This window comes from Merops nubicus, unplaced genomic scaffold (genome assembly GCF_000691845.1).
Source record: "Merops nubicus isolate BGI_N331 unplaced genomic scaffold, ASM69184v1 scaffold17080, whole genome shotgun sequence".
NCBI classification, from domain to species: Eukaryota; Metazoa; Chordata; class Aves; order Coraciiformes; family Meropidae; genus Merops; species Merops nubicus.
Window position 1 is genome coordinate 992 of NW_008584991.1, and position 22613 is coordinate 23604.

At 39.0% G+C, this 22613-nt stretch overlaps 1 protein-coding gene across 1 annotated transcript; it reads left to right on the forward strand.

Annotated features, from left to right (window-relative positions):
- Positions 1-109: 109 nt before the first annotated feature.
- GPR180 (G protein-coupled receptor 180) lies at positions 110-20441 on the forward strand (the record flags this gene model as incomplete). Its single annotated transcript, XM_008946142.1, has 8 exons — positions 110-302; positions 3521-3715; positions 7472-7652; positions 7859-7908; positions 11479-11636; positions 17865-18056; positions 18414-18491; positions 20187-20441. Coding segments are annotated over 8 exons (1206 nt in total), but the record flags the coding sequence as incomplete, so codon positions are not given.
- Between the last annotated feature and the right edge of the window lie 2172 nt (positions 20442-22613).

Below are 22613 nucleotides of genomic sequence, written 5' to 3' on the forward strand. Positions count from 1 at the left end.
AAAGTAGTGGGTAAAAGTTTAAGGCATAAAGTGGAACTTTAATGCTGCTACTTATCAAAAAAAACACCACCTGTGCCGTGCTAGGTTTTTGTTTTTAACTGACATCAAGGCAGAACAGTTGACTTTATTTTTTAAATATCAAGGTGACCATGCTGTTCTGTGTGTCAGAATCAAGAACGTAGCAGCAGCTGTGACAAAAGCAGCTAGACTCCACCTCTTTCAAGCACAGGAATGGCAGAGGCTGCAGGATGGTACCCAGGATCACAGCTGTACAGAGAAGTTCTCTAAGGCTCAGCTGACAAGTGAGTTGCTATCTGTTTGTTTTTTTTTTTTTCTTTATATTTAGTACCCTGTCAAGTTACTTGTGTATTTAGAATATTTATTTCAGTGAATTTGGACTTTGCATGAACTCAAGTAAAAGCAGGACTTTGGCCTTCTGTCATTAAAAATTATTACAAGGAAATAAAATTGCTTTGTTTGCCTCACATCAGAAGACTTTGTTTGCAGATTATGATTTAGGGCACTGCTGGAAAATGAGTGGTCCCTGACAAGTAGTGATTTTAATGCAAACAGCCAAACTTTATGACCAGTTCCAGGGTCATGCTCTCACCTGTACGCAACTCATAAAGGATGATGTTGGGCTGAAGTTTTAATTTACTCATTCAGTACAGAGATTTTCTTTAACTCTGCTTGGTGTAAAAATCTCCCTTTTTTTTTTTGTGTCTCAAACCTTTCCATAAAAAAAAAATTGTGTTCAATATTTGAAAGAATTTACAAAGAATACCATTGGAATATGAAACTGAAGAACTTGGGAATCTGAATGTTTGGGACGACCAAATGTACTGTTTGAACTATTAATTCTATTGCAGTGGAATGAAAAAAAAGATTAGAGGTAAACTGAGGGAGCCTGCTGCAATTACCTCTAAATTTCGGAAGTGAGTGCTTGGAAGGTGGGAGTAGGTAGTCAAAGTATACAATAAAGGGGTAATTAAGCTTCAAGGCTTTTTGCTCTGTTTCTTTGTTGGTTTTTTTTTCCCACAACTTCATAGTCATCAGGTGTTTTGTTTGGGTTTGTTGGGTTTTTTTCTCTCTGTAAGGTCACCTGCAAAAATTAATCTGGGTTATGGTGCCTCTACTTTGTAACTTGTCTGTATTATCATTTAGTGTTCTTTCACCTTCTTATTTTGTAATTTGATAGTCATCACTGAATCTTGCATTCAAATGTTTTTAATACTTGAGGTGAGAATTACACCAGTACAGAATATGTGGGTTATCTTACTGTCTTTTACTTATGAAGGAACATTTCTCATTTTTCAGGGGGCTCCTGTTCTCCAGTTCTGTGGAAATGACATTTTTTAAAGAAGAGAAAATAAAAATAAGATTATATTTTCATGATAGTACAAACCTGTCTGGCTTTGATGCACAAAACACATTAGAAAACTTTTAATACAGTATCAAAAATGAACTAATCTGGTTAAAGCTTGAGTATCCATCTAAATGTAAAAGAAGAGCAACACTGAAGAGCATTCAGTTATAGAACTGGAGGACAAACATGCTGAAATAATCATTCTTGCACCATTTATTGATTGCAATATTACAAAACCTACTTAAAGTCTAAATTTTCCTTTAAGAAATTCATATTAGAAACTTAATTCAAATATATCTTAAGTGAATAAAGCTTCTTTTTGAAATACGTTTCCTCTGTGCGGCCAGAATCCCGAGAGTAACAGGCTGGTGTCCTGGGACATGTCATAAGGCAATCTTGTACAGATGTCACTTGTAAGGATGTAGTTCCCTTACACCTGATCTGAGCTGAACATGAAGAGCTCCTGAAAGGATTGGTAGTTGGCCTGTCACTCCTGTCTGTACAGCAGTATACTGTGTTTAGGAACCATGTGACCACAGGGTGAGTTGGATCTGCTCACTCATCTTCAGCAAAGTCAGTTACATTTTTATTTTGTCCCATTTCATTTCCTCAGTTAGTTTGCAGGTTTGATGGAAAACTGATTAAACACACTCTGTGTGATCCTTCATCTCGATGCAGGTAGCATGACCAGAACTCAGCTGAGAGTCGAGGTGGGGAGTAAAGGTTCCCCTGCCAGGTGCAGTTTGTCTGTCATTTGGATTAAGCACCACATGAAATCCTCAATCTGTTTTAAAAGTCTTGGGGGGTTTTGAAGGGAGCTCTTTCACTTTGTGTGTTTGATTGATGAGGTACGTAGCTCCAGAATGGAATGCACACTTACCATTACCCAGACAAGACAAATTGCCTGTGTTGGGACACTTTTTCTAGTTCATGTGTTGTCAAAATTTGTAGTTCGTGACAATTGCTGCAAAGAAACATTTTGTACATTTCTTCCTGGATCCTGATGTTGCTCAGTTCAGGCCTTCAGAGAACAGAGAATAACTCTTTGTAGTTGAAACAAGTTTATTTAAATTACCGAAATGTTTTTCACAAGTAGGCTTCAAGTTGGAGATTTGTTCTAAAGTTTGTCTACAGAATATTTAGGGACAATGATTTTGTTAAGGGTTGGTTTGTCTGTATGCCTGCAGCTTTTTCATTCAGAAAGGCTTTTGCATATAAAGCAGAAATAGCTTGTTTTGTAGATTGTTAATGACATTTTTCCCTTTCTTCATCCTTAGCCATTGTCATCTTAAACTATTAAGGTGAATTAATCTACAGCTTGGTCATTATATTGTTATTTCTTCTACAGAGATGACTTTCATTTGTGGTTGAGCTGATTAGCACTCCAGCTTGTTGATCAGTGCATCAGTACCTACAGTACTTCGCTTTTACTTTCCAAACATATAAAGCCACAGATTTCATTTGCAGCAAATGTTTATTTTGGAGAGAATGTGCTTGGTTAGCAGTCGCTTTTAGGGAGAATAGTGGTAAGACCAGTGAGCAGATGAAATGTCAGTCTCTTCTGCAATGTTATTAGATGATGGTCTTAGCCTTTAGCTGTCAATTGAAATTGTCTGCTACAGTTTGGGGAGCACACTGTAAAATATGCAAAATTGTGCCTTTAAAACATGGACATTTGTTTACTGAGCTCATGTGGCTGTTCCTGTTTGATTCTTTACAGATCTTTGAGAACAGAGCAGAGTAAATTACACAAAAGTAGTTTTCCTATCTGCTGGCTAATACAGAATAGGTAGGCCTAGCTGTGCTCTACTAGAGATCAGGAATGTGCTAAGCACAGGAGACACAGTTTGCAGCTTGGAGCCCTCCCAGTGAGCCCAAAAGCTGCAAGAAGGAAGGTGGTGCCTATCCTCACCAACTCGCCTGCCCCTATTTGAGACAAAAGATAAGGCTGGAATTCTGGACTCTGGAGTTACGGCTAGCTCTCAAAACAAGGACTGTTTTGTACTGTATGCAGTTTATAACCTGTGTATGATGTTGTGCATGTAAATATTATCTTCATTCAAAGATGAGTTTTCTAAAAAACTAACCATTTACTTCTATTTTGTTTGTTTCTTTGTTGTTTTTGTTATGTTTGGTTTTTTTTCTCTTCCAAAGTGACTGTGAACCACACAGAGCAAAATCTGACAGTGTCCCAGATTCCTTACCCGGAAACATGGTATGTGTTTTATGTAGACAAGTTTACCTGCGAGGAGAATTATTCTGAATCCGAGGATATTCAGTTTGAAATGGTCTTGCTAAACCCAGATGCAGAAGGGAATCCATTAGATCACTTTAGCGCAGGGGAATCTGGTAAGATTTTTTTTCTTAAAATTAGATTTTTAAGTTAAGGATCTGATCAGCCAGACAAATCAGTACTTATTATGCTTGGAAAAGTATTGGGAATGGACAGCAGAGTCTCTTATATTTCATTTCTTCCTCACAGAGAGTAAACTTTAATTAATTTTCTGGCATTACAAAATAAATCCTTCTTTTCTCTAGAATGACTTTCCAAAACTTGCCTCACTGAAAGTATAGATACACAAGGAGTGTCACTGTTAACCTCTTTGCTGATAGGTATTCTTCCCGTGTCGAAACTGTAAGCTTCTGCTTGAATGTGAATTTAATCTCTCATTTTAATGAATTCATTAAATTCCTTAGCTGTGTAAAATTTGATTCTGTGCAACACAAGTACATGCACAGTAAAACATTTTGACAGTAGAATTTCAGTTCAGTGTTTAGGTCTTTCTGAGCACAGGCCACAGATCAGATGTTTGTCAGTCCTGGTTTTATGCTAAGAAACACAATTTTAAATCTTTGTATGTGCAAAGGAAAACTACTGGAAGTGACTCAAGACAGCAGCTGAAGAAGTGTCTAAATAAAATTGTGTGCTTTGTACAACCCGAGCCAACCCAATGTGTGCTTCAGTGCAGTGCTCAGCTTCCCTGCGCGGGGAGCCGACCTCCATCTGCTCCAAGGGCTTAGTCTGCCTTCATAGATGGGTTTAACCTACATATCCAGAATAGGCCCAGTTTTGCTCAGAATAGTGTGCCCTGCTGTTATTCTTGGTCTCAAGAGGATATAGAGGGAACAAAGGCAGCTCCCTTTTCACAGGGAAGAAAATACTCGCTGAAACATTTAGCAGGATCTGTAAGAAAGTAGCACTGCTAATCATTTTTTAAGGCTTATAAATTGACTTACATATCTTTTTAACTTCTTAACTGTGCTTAATATAATAGGTTATTAATAGATTAATATACAAACCTAATTGGCAGGATTTATTTGGTTAATTTTGTATCCAGAAGTGAATTCTAGGTTAATTTACTTATTCTCAAAAAGCAGTAGTAGCATTCCTTTACTAAATCAAGGAGCAAAGCAGATGTAAGACACCATGTGAGCCTTGAAAGAGATATGTAGACTTCCTAGAGAGGCATCACAGCTCTATATTAATTTTGTAGGAAGAATTTCAGCACTTTGAAGCAGAACTCTGAACAGCTTGCACACTGAGTAAGGAGGAGTGTACACATGTTGGATGCACAAATTTAGATCTAACAACTAGAAAGCAGGGTGAGCTGTACATGCCATGTTTTCCACAGTCGTAGAGGAACACCTATGTTTATTCAAAATTAAAACCTGCATCACTGCCATGAACTGCAGAATAGTAGGGGTTGGAAGGGACCTCTGGAGATCACCTAGTCCAACTCTCCTGCTAAATCGGGGCCACCTAGAGCAGCTTGCACAGAAACGCTTCCAGGTAGGTTTTGAAAGTCTCCAGAGAAGGAGACCCTACATCCTCTCTGGGCAGTCTGTTCCACTGCTCCATCGCCCTCAAAGAAAAGAAGTTTTTCCTTATGTTTAGGTAGCACTTCTGTGTACTAGTTTGTGCTCATTGCCCCCTGTCCTGTCTCTGGGCACCACTGAAAAGAGTTGCCCCATCTCTTGACACACACCCTTTAGATATACTTACAAGCAATGGTGAGATCCCCTGTCAGTTGCCTCCAGACACAGAAGTTACAATTCAAAATCTGAAGTTACATGCCTGTGTCTTCTTTCAAAGAACTGAAGAGGACTCTAGTATTTCTCAATCTCTTTGCTTGTTTTAAATGCATTTGTGGGGAATAACGTCATTTTTTTTTCCATAGAGGTGTGCAGCTTAGAACATTAGGGCACCAGAGAGAAGATCCAGCGTCATTTCTTGGTTCTTTCATTCAGACCACTAAAAACTACATAGTTACAGATGGTTCTGGTTAGGTCATCCTTCACTTTAGTCCCTAAGTCGTGGCCTGACACAAGAGATCTCAAAATTAAATGGAGCAGAGGGAAGGTGTAGGAAAGAAGTTGAGAGTGTAGCTTTGTGGTTACAATGTTTGCCGTGAGGGAGGGGGCGCCCTGGCTTTTGATCCCTGTCGTGCAGTCTTTTGTCATTTCATGTGATAGGGTTCTTTACATAAGACATGCTACCAGTAGAATCTAGGTTTTCTAAGGGCAGGTGACCAGGTAGACAGCATTTTGAAGATCTTTGAAGTTAGGTATTTCAAGTTATGCTTCATATGGTTTATTTTCCCTATCAACTCTAGCTTACTTGAAAGTCAGGAAATTTAAAAAAGACAGGCCAAAAATCACCCTTCTGGGGTTTTTTTATAGTTGTATTTCAGTGCAGCTTTCTCTTAAATTCTTTTGGTTTCAGGCCAATCATCCACGATCTGTCTTTGGTTGGAAGGAGCTTTCTATCCTAAATGCTTAGTGTTTGTTAAAAGCTAGTTCATTTTCCAAAAGAGTTTTCCATGTGTAGCCTTTCATCATGGTGAGAAATAATTTACATACAGAATCCTTGCCAACTTCAGTAGGTGTCTTTTGAAGCAGAAAGATAAAGAGTGAAAGAATTAGAGATTTAATCTAAAATGTATATTTTTGTCTTTCATAAATCATGCTTTTGAATAGGTATAATGGAGAAGCAGAGTGGCCCTGATTTATTTTTTTTTTAATGAGTCTTTGTTACTGGTATACTCTTTTTCTCCCATTTCATTTTATGTATGTCTAAAATGATTAATTTTAGCCATAGAAATTATAGTACTAGCAACTTTGCAGAACTCATGGAGTTCTAATGTTTCTCAGCTTTGATACTGAAATGCATGTAACTGCTCTGATTCTAATCTCTGGGTAGAGCTGGTTGGAAGTTTTTAGCAGAGTTGTTTTGCTGCTGAAGGAAAAACATTGTTCAGAATCTGATTCTGTAGATACCATTTGGTTTCAAGGAAGGCTGAAGAATGAAAACATGATTTTTCTATAGGAAACGTCTATTTACACGTTTCTGCATATAGCTCACTGGCGTTGACCTTTTAGGAGCTCATATGGTGGCTTCCAAAGCTTCTGAACAATAGAAAAGATTTCCAGGATCCAGGTCTTCAGGGAAGCATTTTACCAGACTACTACCAAAGCAAAAATTAGAGGACTTCAGTTTTGTAAATAATATAAAAAAACTTTGGGCTTTTTTTTGAGATTGCTGAAAAAAAAATCCACTCTATGAACTTCCTGTTGTTCTGTGTGCTGGTGTATCTCTTGAATTTTCTGTCTCTGCCAGCTTTATGTGGAGAAAGAGTGACACCCAGTGGATAAATAGATTCAACAGAAGTCTGTTCTGGGCTTCTCTCATCTCACGTCATGCCTTGAAAAACTGAAGCAAAATAAAAGCTCAAAATGAGTCCTTAAATATGTTTCTGATTGATCAAATGTGCCATAATTACTTTCTGTTTCTCAAGAAACTGTGTGCCATTTATACTATTTCAATAAGTGCTACAAAGCCATTTGTATTGAGCAGGATCTCTTCTCAGAAATGGTATTGCTGGATAAACAGCACTTGGTGCGCTCAAATAATCATCTCTAAAAAAATCACTTAATTTCTGGAATAAGATGGGCTAGGATTTACTCATTTTTATCCATACTACCAATTTTGGGTGACAGTTACTAAGTATTTCCTCCTGAGTATATAAAACCATATTTTGGTTTAGTTACTTGCTGGTAGTAGCAGTGTTTCTCTCTAACAGCTAAGCTGTGTTTGTGTTGTTGAAGGTTTGCACGAGTTCTTTTTCCTGCTGGTCCTGGCGTACTTCGTCACCGCCTGCATCTACGCGCAGTCCCTCTGGCAGACGCTGCGGAAGCGTGGGCCCATGCACGCTGTGCTGAAGGTGTTGACAGCTGCATTGCTGCTGCAGGCTGGCTCAGCCTTCGCCAACTACTTGCATTTCTCAAGGTACCTTTGCTTAGTTTTGCTTTCTGGCGTGAGACTTGAAGAACACTGTATTGCAAAGACCAGTACGTGGTCTTCCCTGCGGCGGCTGTGACAAAGCATTGGACTGACTTCTTAGAGCTATGTCATTGCCTAAATGTACTCTTGGGAGAGAGCTCTCATTTAATACTCACTTACTTAAAACCATAATCTTTTTATTCTTTTATCAGTTACTCTAAAGATGGAATAGGAGCACCTTTTATGGGAAGTCTGGCAGAACGTGAGTATGCTTGTCTGCAGTTTGCTACATATTCTTCCACATCCACCTGTTTAGTACTTTAGCAAATGCTGGGTTGGGAGTGTATTATGATCTTGGACCACATCACTGGATCTTTACTATAAAATACTAGAAGTCACTGTTCTGAAAAGCAGGTTTTATTCTGGATGATTGCAGCAACTGTATTTGAAGTTACACAATCATATACCCTTTGAGGTTTTTAAAAGGATTTTCTTATCTGAAGATTCTTTCCTATAAAACAGTTTAATACGTGTCTATCACATGAATAAATGCTTCAGTATATGGAAGGGTTTTGCAGAGTTTGCATGATCTAGAGTAGCAAAGCTTTTTAGGAAGTTTAATCATGTCTTATGGAGTGTGTCACTTCACTAGCAAATTTAACGTTGATTATAATCAAAAACTGTTTTACAGCACAAGTGATATGATTAGAGTGATGTAAAAAAACACTTGAGTAAAGAATTGACATTAACAAAGCTTTTTTCTCCACTCTGGTTTCTTCCTGGAACGGAATTCCTGTAACATCCTTTCCTACAATGCATTAATTTACTCCTCCTGGATTCTTCAGGGTTAAACATTGCTGTTGGGGTTTTTTGTCTTTCCATAGGTCACATACGAAGTATTGGGGGGTTCTTTTTGTAGTAAAAAGCCTTTTGATTGGCTTGAAGCACCCCAAGAAAGTAGTAGTGTGATAGTGAGATAGTGCTGGAGAGTAGCAGCCTATAGAGAAAAGTATTTCCCTGTCTAGAGTTCATCTAGAAGCTTGCAGTTGGAATTAACAGCCTCTTGATGGCACTTGGCACCACAATAATCGCTGCTTCCTTGTTTTAACTATCCAAGTTAGCAGCTCCTTACAGCCTCTCCAGCAGCTAGCTGTGTTATTAAACTTTTCCTCATGTCTGCTGAAATGAAATTAAATGGGGGATACAGAAGTAGTCCTGGCTCCTCCCCACTGAGACATCTGGGTTTAACTACCCAGCCAGAAATTCAGAGGCAGTAGCTGCAGGTTAGATGTTCTGTGTATGTTTGTTGTGAAGAGCCCAATTTTATTTGCTTAAAGCAAAGATTAGTACGATGCTATTTTTTTATCAATAGGTGCATAAAGAAACACTATTTTACTCTTAATAAGAATTTCTCAGATTCAGCTGAGTTTTCCTTGCCTAATGTTTTTAAGGTTCAGGGTTCCCAAAACAGTAAAAAAGCAGAAGTAATAGAAATGTGGAAAGCTTCAATGTCAATTACAGTTCTGAAGAATGGCTGATAGTGAGCAGTATAGTTTGAAGCCTGGAAGTACTGCCATTTTTCCTACGTTGGAACAGAAATCCAAATTTTAAATAAATGATAATATTTCTATTGACTACCGTGAGGCCAGAATTTCTTTCTAGAAACCTGTCCAGATACTATCGCAAGCAATTATTCTTTTCCTACCATCCTTTAGTCTTTACCATGTATAAAGACAGGACCCTAAGTAATTTATCACCTAAGTTAATTGCATAAATCACAGAAATAGTGCTGGCACTCAGAAGCATTACAAATGGCAATCTCTTTAACTGTTGCTAAGAACAAAATGTGGAAAAAAAAATTATGATGTTATTATGCCTGTTGAACAGACAAAAAAAAGATGAATCAGACAAATGCAGTACCAGCTCAGCAGCCTGGGACTTTACACTGACCCTGGATATTGTGGGATTATTGTAATTTTAGAAATTTCTCTCAACCTTTTTATTTGTGTCAAGGCGTATGAAATGTCAAAGATTAAAGCCATTGCTGAATTTTTATCTTACACCATTTTGTCTGGCAATCCATTTCAATTGTTGCCACACTGAAGCAGAGCAGTATCTATATCCAAGACATGATTGAGAGATGGTGTCTGGTTATAACTTCAAGGGCAAGTTATCTTAAGGAGTGACAGAAAACTAAATGCTCTCTAGAACATCCAGATTTGTTCAGTCATTTCTCCAGCCTGGATTTGTGACAATGGTTTGACATGCCTTGGGTCCACACAACAGTTTTTTCTAACAAGTACTGTATCTCCATAGCTAGCACTGTAAAACAATTCCAAGGTGGTTTTGCCCCAAATCAGTGCCAGTTCATTTCACTGAAGAATGAACGAGTTTTTATTTACTAAAAGCTCTTGACATTTCTTAAACAGCAAAGGTGTCTGAATACATCAAGCATTTAAGCATGTAAACTGTGAGAATGCCAAATATATCCCAGGAATAACATGTTGAAGTCTGTTTTGTATCCATATTTTGCTAGTATTACCGGGAGTCAGGGAAGTATTGTAGCTGATCTTCATTTGACACACTCCCCTTGTGTGCCTGTTAATCTCTGTACGGTGACAATGTGTTCTGTGCCAATATTGTTAGCAAATGTGGAAGTGCATTTAGCTTTTATAATACAGTGTATACAGTTGTATAGAAACAGAAATCTGCTTCTGTGGCACACAAGTATTTTTCTTGTACCTGATAGTGTGAGTGAAAATTGCAAGTAAGGAACAAATGTAATTGAACTGAAATACTAATCAAATGAAAAAGAATGCATTTTTGTGTGTAGTGCCCAATCTCTAGTTTCTGAATCAGATTTGCCATTTACATAAGAACCAATTTTTCTTGTACCCCTCTGCTATGCCAGCGCCATGAGCCAGCTTACTCTCAAGTCCACACACCAACTGACTTGTTTGATAGGTTTCAGTCAAAAACTTATCAGATCTAAAGCTAACAATTGCCCAGAAAGAAATATTCAGTTCTTTTTACTGTCAGTAGTGCTTCAACAAGGCTAACAAGTAAAGGCTTTAATATATTCCAGCTTGAAGTTTTCTTTATTCAGATACAGCTTCAAACACAGGTTTGAGACGCTGATTAAGAATGTAACTTTATGGAGTATGTGTTAATTGTTCCCAAACAGAGGGGAGAAGAAAAAAAAAGGACAGAGCAGAATGAGGCAGAGGTAGTTTGCATTTAATAAAATGAAATTTGCTCCAAATGAAGTTTGTGTTAGGGTTATTCATTATGTTTTCCCCTTTAAGTATCTGAGAGTGGAATTTGTCCTAAATATTTGTGCTTTCTGTTGGCAAGCTAATGCGTCCTTAAGACAAAGTGCAGTTAATTTAAAGTACAATGCAACTGTCTGATTTTTGAACAAAAGTGTTTTCAGAGCAAAGAAAGGAGTCCATTTCATCATGTTTCATGTTTGCACGGTGATTAACATACATATGATTTTAGTTCTTTAGAATTTATAAGTCCTTTTATGCAGATGTACTCCTGAGCCCAGACTTCTTTGACACAAGACCAGGATTTGTAAGGATGTGGCACAGTGATCTTGTTGCAGAACTGCAGCCTAACTAGAGAAAAGCTGATAGTGATCTGTTTGGTCACTGGAAACTACCCAAAATACTCACATTTTGTGGCAGAATAACCTCAGCTAGTCAAACTATCATCAAAATTATGACTTAAAAGTCATACAACAGAGGCAAAAACATCAATCCTTCATTTGTGGGTATACAGAACATTTCACTGTAGAAAAAAACCTTTATTTTTCTTTTGTTTTCAATAGTGTGTGACATAGTCTCACAAATACAAATGCTGTATTTATTGCTGAGTCTGTGTATGGGTTGGACAATAGGCAGAATGAAGAAATCTCATGGCAGACCTCTTCAGTGGGATTCCACTCCAACATCTACTGGCATTGCTGTAGCAGTTGTTGTTACACAGGTTAGTGTTTTATCTTTGTTCTTATACTGAAATACACAGCTGCTCTTAAGTGTGACAACCATGAACCAACTGATTTAAATATTTTATGAGAGAAGGAATATCAAGACTGAAAGAAAAACCCCACAGCACAATGTGCACCCAGTATATCTAATAGGTAATAACAACTTCTATTTATTTCAACAGTTTAAGATGTAACTCCACAGTATGTTTTTGTTCAGCATTAAAACCACTTAAGAAGTTCCAATAGTTTCCCAAACTCTTGATTGTGCTAGTTGTTCAGAGCATTATACTGTAAACCAGATCAGTAGAATGATCTATAATTGGGGGTGGAAGTGAGATTTCAGCAGTCATTTTACTGATCTGATTTGTAATATAATCCTATAAATACTTGTAATGAGTACAAGTGAAGGGTTGTGAACTACACTGAGAAGAAGGACAAGAAGAGCTGCTGTGGGAAAATCTATGACCAAAAAACCCCTGAAATCCTCAGTGCCCTCCTTTTAGAACCATTCAAATAGAGTGTCCAGTGGTCTTTTCAATCAATGTAAAGGAATTCTCGAAAGGTTTATGTGCAGGATTGGTCTTGCAAATATACAAATGGTCTGACACATAATTTCATTCAAATATTTTCCATTAGTATAAATTAGAAAGTCAAGTAAACCAGTAACTTAAAAGTAAATTGAATGAGTACAAGTGAAGGGTTGTGAACTACACTGTGGGAGGTAACAACAAGCAGCATGAGAAGAAGGACAAGAAGTGCTGCTGTGGGAAAATATGACCAAAAAACCCCTGAAATCCTCAGTGCCCTCCTTTTAGAACCATTCAAATAGAGTGTCCAGTGGTCTTTTCAATCAATGTAAAGGAATTCTCGAAAGGTTTATGTGCAGGATTGGTCTTGCAAATATACAAATGGTCTGACACATAATTTCATTCAAATATTTTCCATTAGTATAAATTAGAAAGTCAAGTAAACCAGTAACTTAAAAGTAAATTGTAGTGGGGATCATCCAGCCTTGGTGGTGCCTTTTGTAAACAAATATTTTTAAATCACAGTATAAAGACAAGAGAATCTGAAAGCCATTGAGAAAAAGAAGAGCAGGGAGAAACTGGAGACAGTAATGAGGAAAAGATTATACTGAAAATTTTGTGCCATTTGAGTAGTATCTGTAATCAGTGCTGCTTCCAAACTAAGTAAGTGACCTGCTAAAACATTAAGAGTAGCTGGGAGCTGACATTTCTTGCTAATTAAGAACATAAACCAAGGGCTATTAAGGTCAGTGGGACTGTTGAAATTTCACGATAGGTTTGTTCCACCTTATTTTGACACCTGTCTAGCACTAGAAATTTTACATGCTGGTAGTAAAGAAGACTTTTGAAGTCTTTAATTTGATTCATGTTTCTCCACTTGTACATGCATACTGGTGTGTTAGTACTCTGTCACTTGAGACTGGAAAGTGTTCTGTTGTTGTTTCCTTTTTACTATGCACAGAAGGGACACTCATCAGCTTGATCCTTTTTTTGTTTGATACCTGTGGTTAAAATTAGGGCAGATGTTATACACATATGCTGCTTCCCCCAGTGCTGGTCTATTACACATGTATGGTGGCTCTTTGAGAACCAGTGGAGCATTGGCACAAAGTTGGCTGTCTTACTTTTCACCACGAAGGCACAACTCCACCACATCTCTCCTCCTGGTACTGTTGGGATGTCAGGTTCTGCAGGAGTCTTGTAGGAACAGAACATGGATATCAGAGTGTGTCATTGCCTGGGTGGTTTTGCACCCCTATCTCAGTATCTACCATCTCCAGCAAAAGTTCCCTGACACCAAGGGTATCCTTGCCCCTTCTGGAGAGGATGTTTTCTGTCTCAGTCCATCAGCACTTCATCAGTGCATACAAAACATACCTTCTCCCAGATTTCTTTTTAATACAGGATGCAGCTGTTTTGTTCAGGCAGGATCCAGACCACATTGCCTCTGTCAAAGACTGTGAGCTCAAAACTTCATTCTCTGGATTAGTTTCTTGTTCACTGGTCTGTCTAGATTGACATGGATGTTGGGTCTGCTGTTACAGGGCAATCAATGAGCACTTTTAATAATTAAAAACCTAGAATAACCTCCTTTTTATCCTGCTTTTCCCCAAAGATTCTTTTGAGAGAGCCAGCTTCCTCCCATGCCAGAGGCTGGGCAGACTTGCATGGATAATCGGAGATATTCTGAGGACTTGCTGTGGAGGGTGCTGGAAACCACGTGCATTAACCTAACACAGCAGGTAGAGGTTGAACCATCTTAGTTTTATTGATGTTCCGTGCTACCTGTCCTCATCTCATCTTCAGGGAAGTCAAGCAAGTGGACAGCCTGGGAAAACATGTTATTTGACTTAACTGCAGTTTTGACTGGCAAACTATCTGACCCTATTTACCTGCTGCTGGTTCAAATTGCTCAGCACATTTTCAGGGCTTTTTTGCTCTTTGTACTGGTCCTACGGATTCTTTCTTTTTGTTCTTTCAGAAACACCAGCAATTTCCTGGGCCATGTTCACAGGTTACCCATCAGTGTAGGATGGACCCAGCCTTCTAGTCAGCAAATCTCTTGCCGTCTTTGTGGCTGAAAAAGGTGGCATCTCAAAGGAGGGACAGCTCTGCCATTTAGCATCTCCCTTTATCTTAACTTGTTCTTTATTTTGGCCTCAGAACAAAAGATTCCCAGGCCACTCTGTAGTCATGAAAGTTTCCGCTCTTTGCTGCCAAAACACAAACATTCTTCAAGACTTTACTGATGGCCTTTGACATCACATGACCCTGAGCAGTTCCAGCTTCCTGGGCTGATCAGAGTGCAGGCAATGATTCTGGAAAGATAGCCGGTCACTGAACCTGACTAAAATTACATAGAAGCTCACACTTCACAGGGCTTCTTGGGTACACACCAGAGGTGTGCTCAGAATGAGCTCTACCTCTGTTTGAGCTTGGATCTGAACTACTTTTTACTGTGCTGGCATTGCCTGACATCAGATGCCCAAGTGACTAGATACTAGGTTAGAAGCAGCTGGTTAATCCACTTTGCCTTGCTGTTACTTTTCATTTCCCTTTTTGCTTCCCTCTTTGTCTTGATTCTCAGAGAAGGTCTGTCCCATGGGATCCTGCCTGTACTGGAGATTGATCTGTTATCATGGCTTACCATAAAGTCAGTGTTGGCATGGCAAAGGGGAGGACGGGCTTTACCATAATTGTTTCCTCATGACAAAAACGAAAAGTGTCTGGTTCTCCACTGTATGGATGTGGAAGCTCTTCAGCTGCCTACCTCATCCAGTTCATCTACAGCCTAAGTGGGGTTGTTCTTCGGATAACAACTAGAATTTCCCCCACATTTCTTCTCAGAGCTGAAGTCTAGTTCTGCTCATTGCCAATAAAAAAACATCTCTGATACTCACTTCAGCAGGTTGGTGTCTAGTTGTTTTTTTCAGCTTGTTCCTGGTTTTTTTTCGGCCCAGTGAGCTGATACATGCCTTTCTGTGGTCAAGTTAAGGACCTTCAGGGCTTATCAACCTTAATTTCTCAGGCATAGCCAGCCAAAGAAATTTTGACTTCAAGATCATGCTTGTCTCTGAAAGTTCTTCCTTCACTGAGAACAAATTGCCTGATCCATTGTAACGTAGAAACGCTCCATAGCACAGATGTCTCTTTTATAAGGTCCTGCTTTGCTCTGGAGTGTGAGATCAGTCCTAGCTCATAGTAAGTACGTTCACCTCATCCAAGTTTCCAGCATGTTGCACTGACAGTTCCATCTCTGCCTTTAATGCCTCTGCCTTCTGCTTATTTTGGAGTAATCCAGTGAAACTGGAGGAAGCTGGACTTCTGTGATCTTCCATTGCTGTCACTACATACTGTCTTTGATCAGCTGATTCCTGTGGTGTCTACACTCTCTAAAGAGCTAGTCCAGAGCATACCCTGCTGTCAGATGCTATTTTCCCATGAGGATTTGGACTTTGTTCTCATCATTCCTTTACTCCAGCTCTTTGTCATCTTCTCATGAAAGCAGCTTCCTTCATTGCTGTGTACTGTTGGTGTAGGTTAAGGAAAAATTAAAGCCTTATGAGCTCTGTTCTTTAAGGTTAAGCTATCCCTGGGATCTACCTGAAGTTTCTTAAAGCAATATCACAGTTCCATCTCCATCAGCCTGTATTCCTTTCCCCCAAGTGCACACTTCATTCAAGAAGATTCTATACATAGGAGGTGGTTGAGATATTTTTTTCCTCAGACACCATAAGTCCAGTCCAGGGAAGTTAAATACTTTGGCTATTTCTGAGTTAAATATCAAGAGGGAAAATGCTCTGAACAAGACTGTGGTGATTCCGTAACCGATAGAACCTTTATTGTCTGAGCGTGTTCTGTCTGGACTGAAATCTTCTGTGATAGGAATTCGTCAACTTCATGCCAAAACTAGTGCTGTAAACACAACTTTACCAAACATTGTGCTGTGTCTCAGGGTTTCAAGAGCCATTTAATCTTATTCCTTGAGAGAATTCTCAGTCAATTTGACTGTTTGAAGACATTTGGTTGGAGTTCTACAGAAACAGAGTGTTACAATGGGAGCGTTTGAAGCTTGTTGGTGGGATTGCTTACGAGTAGGCAGTGCCATTCAGTATATGCATGCTTCACGCCTCTCCCATCCTTCTGTTTTCCATCCAGGTAGTTGAGGAGTGGCTGCAATGGCAGCAGTCATGCTTGCTGTGTAATGGCCTGGGTGAGGGAGGGAGGGAAAAAGTGTGAGGGTACTCTCCAAGGAAATTCGAAGCGAAAATGATCCTGTGTTGACTGGTGAGACTCAAGGAGCCCCACTTTCAGAAGGCACAAGTGGACTACATGTTCTTTTTTTTTTTTTTTAAAGAAATTAATATCTTCATGTAATTAATTTAGTGAGAGAGCCTTTGAATGTGTTCAGAAAGGAATCTGACTAATTTGGATTTCTAAATTGAGGCATACAATGTCTGCTTCTGAAGGCCTTCAGAACTACCTCTCTCATAAATCAAATTTGCCTACCTTTCTTCAGAAAGGCTCCTTCATTAGGCACCTGAAACCTAAGTGCAAGTTGTATGTGTGCAGTAGGTGTTCTGGATTCCTGTATATATTCAAGTCTTAAAACACCATTCAGCTTCTACATGATGCTGTGAGAGTCTAAACTTTATGGGTATTCTAATTTATAACATTCCCAAAGTCTTCAGTTCCCAAAGTTCAGCAGAACCCATTTTTTATGCAGCAAGTAGGAGCCTGCCTTCTACCCAGCTGAGATTCAGAGCCGAGGCACCTCTTTGTCCGTTTTCCCTTGGAGACCCTCTGGGTGTTGTTTCTCGGAGTCCCCTGGCAGGGCCGGGTTCCCGGCAGGCGGGGCGCAGCGCTGGTAGGGGGCGTTGCTGGCTCCCGTGTCGCCTGCTGGCTGCAGTGCTTGCCCAGGCGCTGGAGCGGCGTTTGGAGCTCCCGAGCGCGCTGCTTGCGGCGCCAGATCCTCACCCAGCTGGGACTGAATTCTTTCCTCCACAATGGCACAGCTTCAAGAGGAGGGGTGGAGAGTGGCCCACCCAAGAGCAGCCCATCGCCTGGCAGTTGCGGCGCTCTCCAAGGAGGTGGGAGATGTGAGGTGGATTTCCTTTAGGCAAAGAAGGGAATTGTGGGAGATCCGAGTTCAACCTGGGTGAATGCTTGAGCCTTTAGGCTATTGTATAAAAGGGGCAGCAGCACCACCCTCTTACTTCCCCATCTTTGAAAAGAAAAGTGAATCCTGTTAGGATTTTGAAAGAAAAGGCGTAGTCGCCTGCCTTTGAAACAAGCTTTACAGGTTGTGGATCTCAGCTGGAAGGAGACGCCTCTGTGGAATCATTGCAGTGGTCCTCCTGCTGAGTAGGCCGGCTCTTTAACTAGATGGTTAGTTTGGGTATTATGCTAAGGTGACACATTCCTTCTGTCCAAATGAGAGGAAACTTTAACTTGTCAAACTTTTCAAAAATTACAGAGTGCAAGAAGTGAGACTGCCCTGCCAGTTGCGCTTGGAGTAATTGGTAGTGCCAAAAAAGCGGTTGAGGCTGGGGGGTTTCTTTGGTGTAACGTGCCAGTCTCCTAAACAAGCAGAGCAGAGTGTGGCCAGTTGTGCAGATAATTTAATCTGTGATGAGAGAATGAATTGATCCTTAGTGTAACCTTGTTTAAACTTACCTTGCTGGTGTTGTTCTTTTCTAGAGCTTTTTATTAATTTGGGAGCAATTTGAAGACACGAATCACCACAGCTACCATTCACACCATGGCTTAGCAAGCGGGCTGCTCATTGGCCTCAGAGTTTGCCTGGCTTTGTCACTGGCTGCTGGTCTTTACCAGATCATCACCGTGGAGAGAAGCACGCTGAAAAGGGAGTTCTACATCACCTTTGCCAAAGTATGGGTTACACTGGGGAAGCTGGTCCCTTCTGCTGTAAATACAGTTGTGGCATGCAGTTAACTGAAGCACTAAGGTCTTTTCCTCCACAAGAAAGTTAATGTTTAAGTGTCTGATTTGATTAAATTGCACCCTGTCATCATCCTCTGAGTAGTCATTTGAATTTGACAAGGAGTGTAGAGCTTTTTTAAACAGAAATCCCACCTTTCATTGTGTGGTTTTCATTCTGTTGATTGAAAATTAAACAATGGGCACATAAAATAGACAGAAATGTAAATGCAGTTCCTCTAACTGTCATCTCTTTATTCCAAGCTGGCATGGAGTCATTTTATAACTTGTACTCGTCTTCTCTTTCAGGCCTGCATTCTCTGGTTTTTGTGCCACCCATGTCTCGCAACCATTGCTGTAATATTCAGAGAATATCAAAGAGAAAAGGTATGTACAGGCAGGATAAAAGAGATGGAATTTGAATAGTAGTTGCACTTCATGTTCAGTGTTTGTTAGCAAACTCGTGCTCTTAGGCTGTTAATCTTATGACCCCAAAGCAACTTGAAAAGTCTTAGTCACACGGCTCTCATTGATGCTAATGTGAGTCATATTTTACAAAGGCATGCAGGGTTTGAATCATCTAAGGGCAATCACTTCTAGGCTAAGGGAGGGAGAGGGGCAGATTGTTAAGTCAAAGGAAAATGTGGAGGGGGTGTTTTGTTTTATTGTTTGCTTGTTTGTTTTTTAATTAAAAACACCTTGGGGATTCTTTTAACCAAGCAACTAGAAAGATAAATCAGTGGATTTTTTTGGTTGTTTGCTTTTTAGTCTTCATCCTTTAAAAGCTTTCTGTGGCTAAATAGGTCAGGGAACCTGTGGCTGAACTGTATTCTTCAGATGAAGAAATCTGTTCAAATATGCAGTTTGGTTTGTGAACTCTGAACAGTTAAAAACAAAGGTGGACTCACTGGGTTGCTTAAACATCACAGGATCTAGAGAACTGGTGTGTGGAGCCTGCCCTGTTCAGATACAGTGCACAACTATTCTCAGGTGATTGACTGCCTATTCCAGGGTAGAGTTTGCTGCTTTTCCTTATGATTATAATCATCTGTGGATTTGTATGCAAATATTTTCTGAAATGGGGGCTTTACTTGTCTAGAGGATACATAAGGGAAAGAAAAAGGTTCCACTAAAAATACATACTAAATTAAATATACTATGTTGGATTTTTTTTGAAAAAACAAAAAAGCCAAACTAAGAAAAGAAAAAACTAGGGAGGAAAAAAAAGACTCCTCAACAGCTACTAATTAAGAGACTATTTGTTGTTGCTTGATGGAAACATCATCAGGGCAGGAGGACAGTCTCCAGAGGTACGATCGTTAAAGGAAATTTTACAATATTTTGGGATTTTGAGCTTGCTGAAGGGTGAGGGTACAGCTGCTCTGCTCTTGCACTTGAGCACGTTTAACCATGGTGTGCAGCTGCAGATCCTACGTAGTGATAATTTAGCTGTGTTTCCTTCTTTAAATACACTCCAGTACAGTAAAGAAATGCATGGTCAATAAACACTTATTTCAGAAAAACATGTGTTTTATAAGACTCTCTATACCTAAACTTAGACTTCTGCTTTCTCAGAAACAGTTGTTTCCTTTATGTGTTTGATAAATACTGCCTTACACATCTCTTGGAGATGAAGAGACTTGCACTGGAAAGAGGTCTGGCCAAGTGATAATGGTACATCACTGTCCTCACAGCTCCATGACTCTGCTAGTGCAAAGTGTTTCCAGGCTTTTTTTTTTTTTCCCCCTTCACTCTTGTTGTAACAATAGAATCTCTAAACATCACCTCTGCTTGTGAAACTGCATGGGTGGTGAATTGCAAGTCTGAAATTCCCCAGAACAGAGACTGCCAGAAGGGTTATGTGACTTGCCCAGGGCTATCTTCTGATTTAAAAACACCCAGGTGTGAGAGTCTGAATCTTGGACTTGAGGTTCATGTTCAAATCTTTTGTAACTGCAGCAGCATTAAAAGGTGTAAAGTTAAACCTCAAGCACTTATACAGTATGCTGATAGAAATGTATTGGGGGTTCTTTAGTGGTTTTTTTTCACTTTTTCTTTCTTTTTCTTTTTTTTTCTTTCTAGATTATTACCATAGGTGTTATCCTGTGTCAGTGCATCTCCATGGTTATCCTCTACAGACTTTTTCTATCTCATAGTCTATATTGGGAAGTATCTTCACTGTCTTCAGTGACATTGCCACTGACAGTGTCATCCGGACATAAAAATCGACATCACTTCTGAGATGTTCAGGAAGAATGCAGTATGTAATAAATGTGCAATAATGACTGAAATATGCAGGTATTTTTGTCAGAGGTGTGTGATACCTTGGTTTCATTGGGAAACTGAGTGATATCAGAGCACTTCACAGACCTTTGGTCTGACAAGGTCCCTAGTTTAATCTGTTAAAAGTGTTGTGGAGTGGAAAAATCCAAAATTTCAATAATTCTATAAATATTGTTTATGTGTAGCGTGTGGTGCTGAGGTGTATCACAGAAAAGTACAATGAATCTTTTTTTTCTTTCTCTCTTTTGCAGACACAAAAAAATGTCCTCACTTTATATCAATACTAGGCTTGAAGGTGTTATAAAATGCAGTTCTTAGAACACCTACAAGCTCAGACAAGTCTGAAATAGCCCAGTTGTGAAATCGGTGTGATGCATAATGATGAGTACAAGTTATTTTATTTCCATGCTTTAGAGAAAATGCATTTTATGTATAAGTATAAAAGAAGGGGGAACAAAAGAGAGACTTCCTCAGAAAACACATGTAAAGTGTTCACAACTGACTGCAAGAAACTTTCCTTTATTATTGGTGTGAAAAAAAAAACCTTTTTTGCAACTAATCTTCATACTGGCTAAAAATTTAATGGGACTGAAAATCGTGTTTATATCTGCCTTTTTTTTTAAAGAGAAATGTAACTAAAAATTTCATCCAATAATGAAGGTCCACACAGTATTTGTTGCTTAGAAGACATAGCAACATAAAGGTAATTAAAACAGCACGCTTGCATTTTTATTTAAAAAAAAAAGGGCAAAGAAAATGGAATGGGTGATGTGGTAGTAGAATTTTAATCCTGATATAATTCATTTCTGTTACATTGAGGATTCAATCATAATTAAGCCATATACACAGATTAAATTAACAGAAGCATTTCAAATAAATGTTGGTTTCAGTCATCAACTACCCATGAATTCCTGCCCAAGGATACTTAATCAGGATTAAATTTTCTATGAATAATTGAAAAACAAAATACTCACTGGATTTGTTATAATCCATGTTGGCACTGGGTTCTAAGTAGTTGCCATCTTCCATCCATTGTAATAAAGCCGTACTACTTTGTGATGCCCTAGTATTCAGAAAGCCAGTGTAAATATATACTTTGTTGAAGTGCCTATTTATTGGGTATGATTAAATCATACTGACTTTTTTTTTTTGCCTACATAACAAGAACATACCTATTGCCACTGTGACTGAAATCCTTCTTTTTTTGAGTTTCATTGGTGTTTGTCCTATTTTACGCTCCTTTTCATACATGTGTGGCTTCACAACATGGGTTTTATTTTCTAGTTAAGTGAATGTTTGTTTCTTCTTAATTGTGTGTATTTAATTAAGTCTCTATGAAAACATGAAGGCACTGGGGTTATAGTTTTCAACAGCCCTAACTTTTCTGTTCGTGTTTGCCTCAGCTGTGAGCAGAGTTGAAACGTAATTCTGTTCCACTTCAGTTCAGAGGCATAACCAGACATTTGCTTTTGACTAAGGCAAAATGGCAACATGACAAAGTTGCTCATTAAATCATCTCCTTTCTTATTGTTTGTAATTCAGATCAAGAATGGCAGGTTGAGGCTGGAAAAGATGAGATATTATGATTTCACACAATCTTCAGAATGATTAAAAGATTAATTATTACATTCCTCTGATAACCACACAAAAATATTATTGGTTAAAACTTCAGTCTTTATTTCCCTGCTTATCTCTGTACTTTTCATCTTCTCAAGAAGAAAGCATCCTGGTTTTGATAAGTCTCCAATAATGCAGTAGGAAAGTTCTATCTGTCCTCACATATAACACATGAAATTCACACATAAAGTAGAATTTTCTGATAGACACGAGAAGCAGTTCATGATCCATCATGATAAAAGTGGTAATCTATGCAGAAAATCCTCAGAAGAGGCATCCTATCTGTTTTAGTCTCCAGAAGTATTTTCTTACTTCCTGTAGTCCCTCTGACTTCAGTTGGTCAGTTTTGAGCTAAATGGTATCTTAATTTTGCCTTAGAAATGCACCCTACAACAAGTCATAAAATTAACTTATAGTTAGTCTGAGTGTGAATGTGAAGCTTAAAAGGTTGCCTCTTAATCTTTTGCCCCATAAGTCAACAGGTAACATCATCTTAGTTTGGCATTGAATCCAACAACTTGAAAATCAGATTTTAATTTTTGTATTAACGTAGCTGTAGGGATGAAGGATCACTTTCTCAGGGCAAGTGCTACGAAGGACGTGCATTCC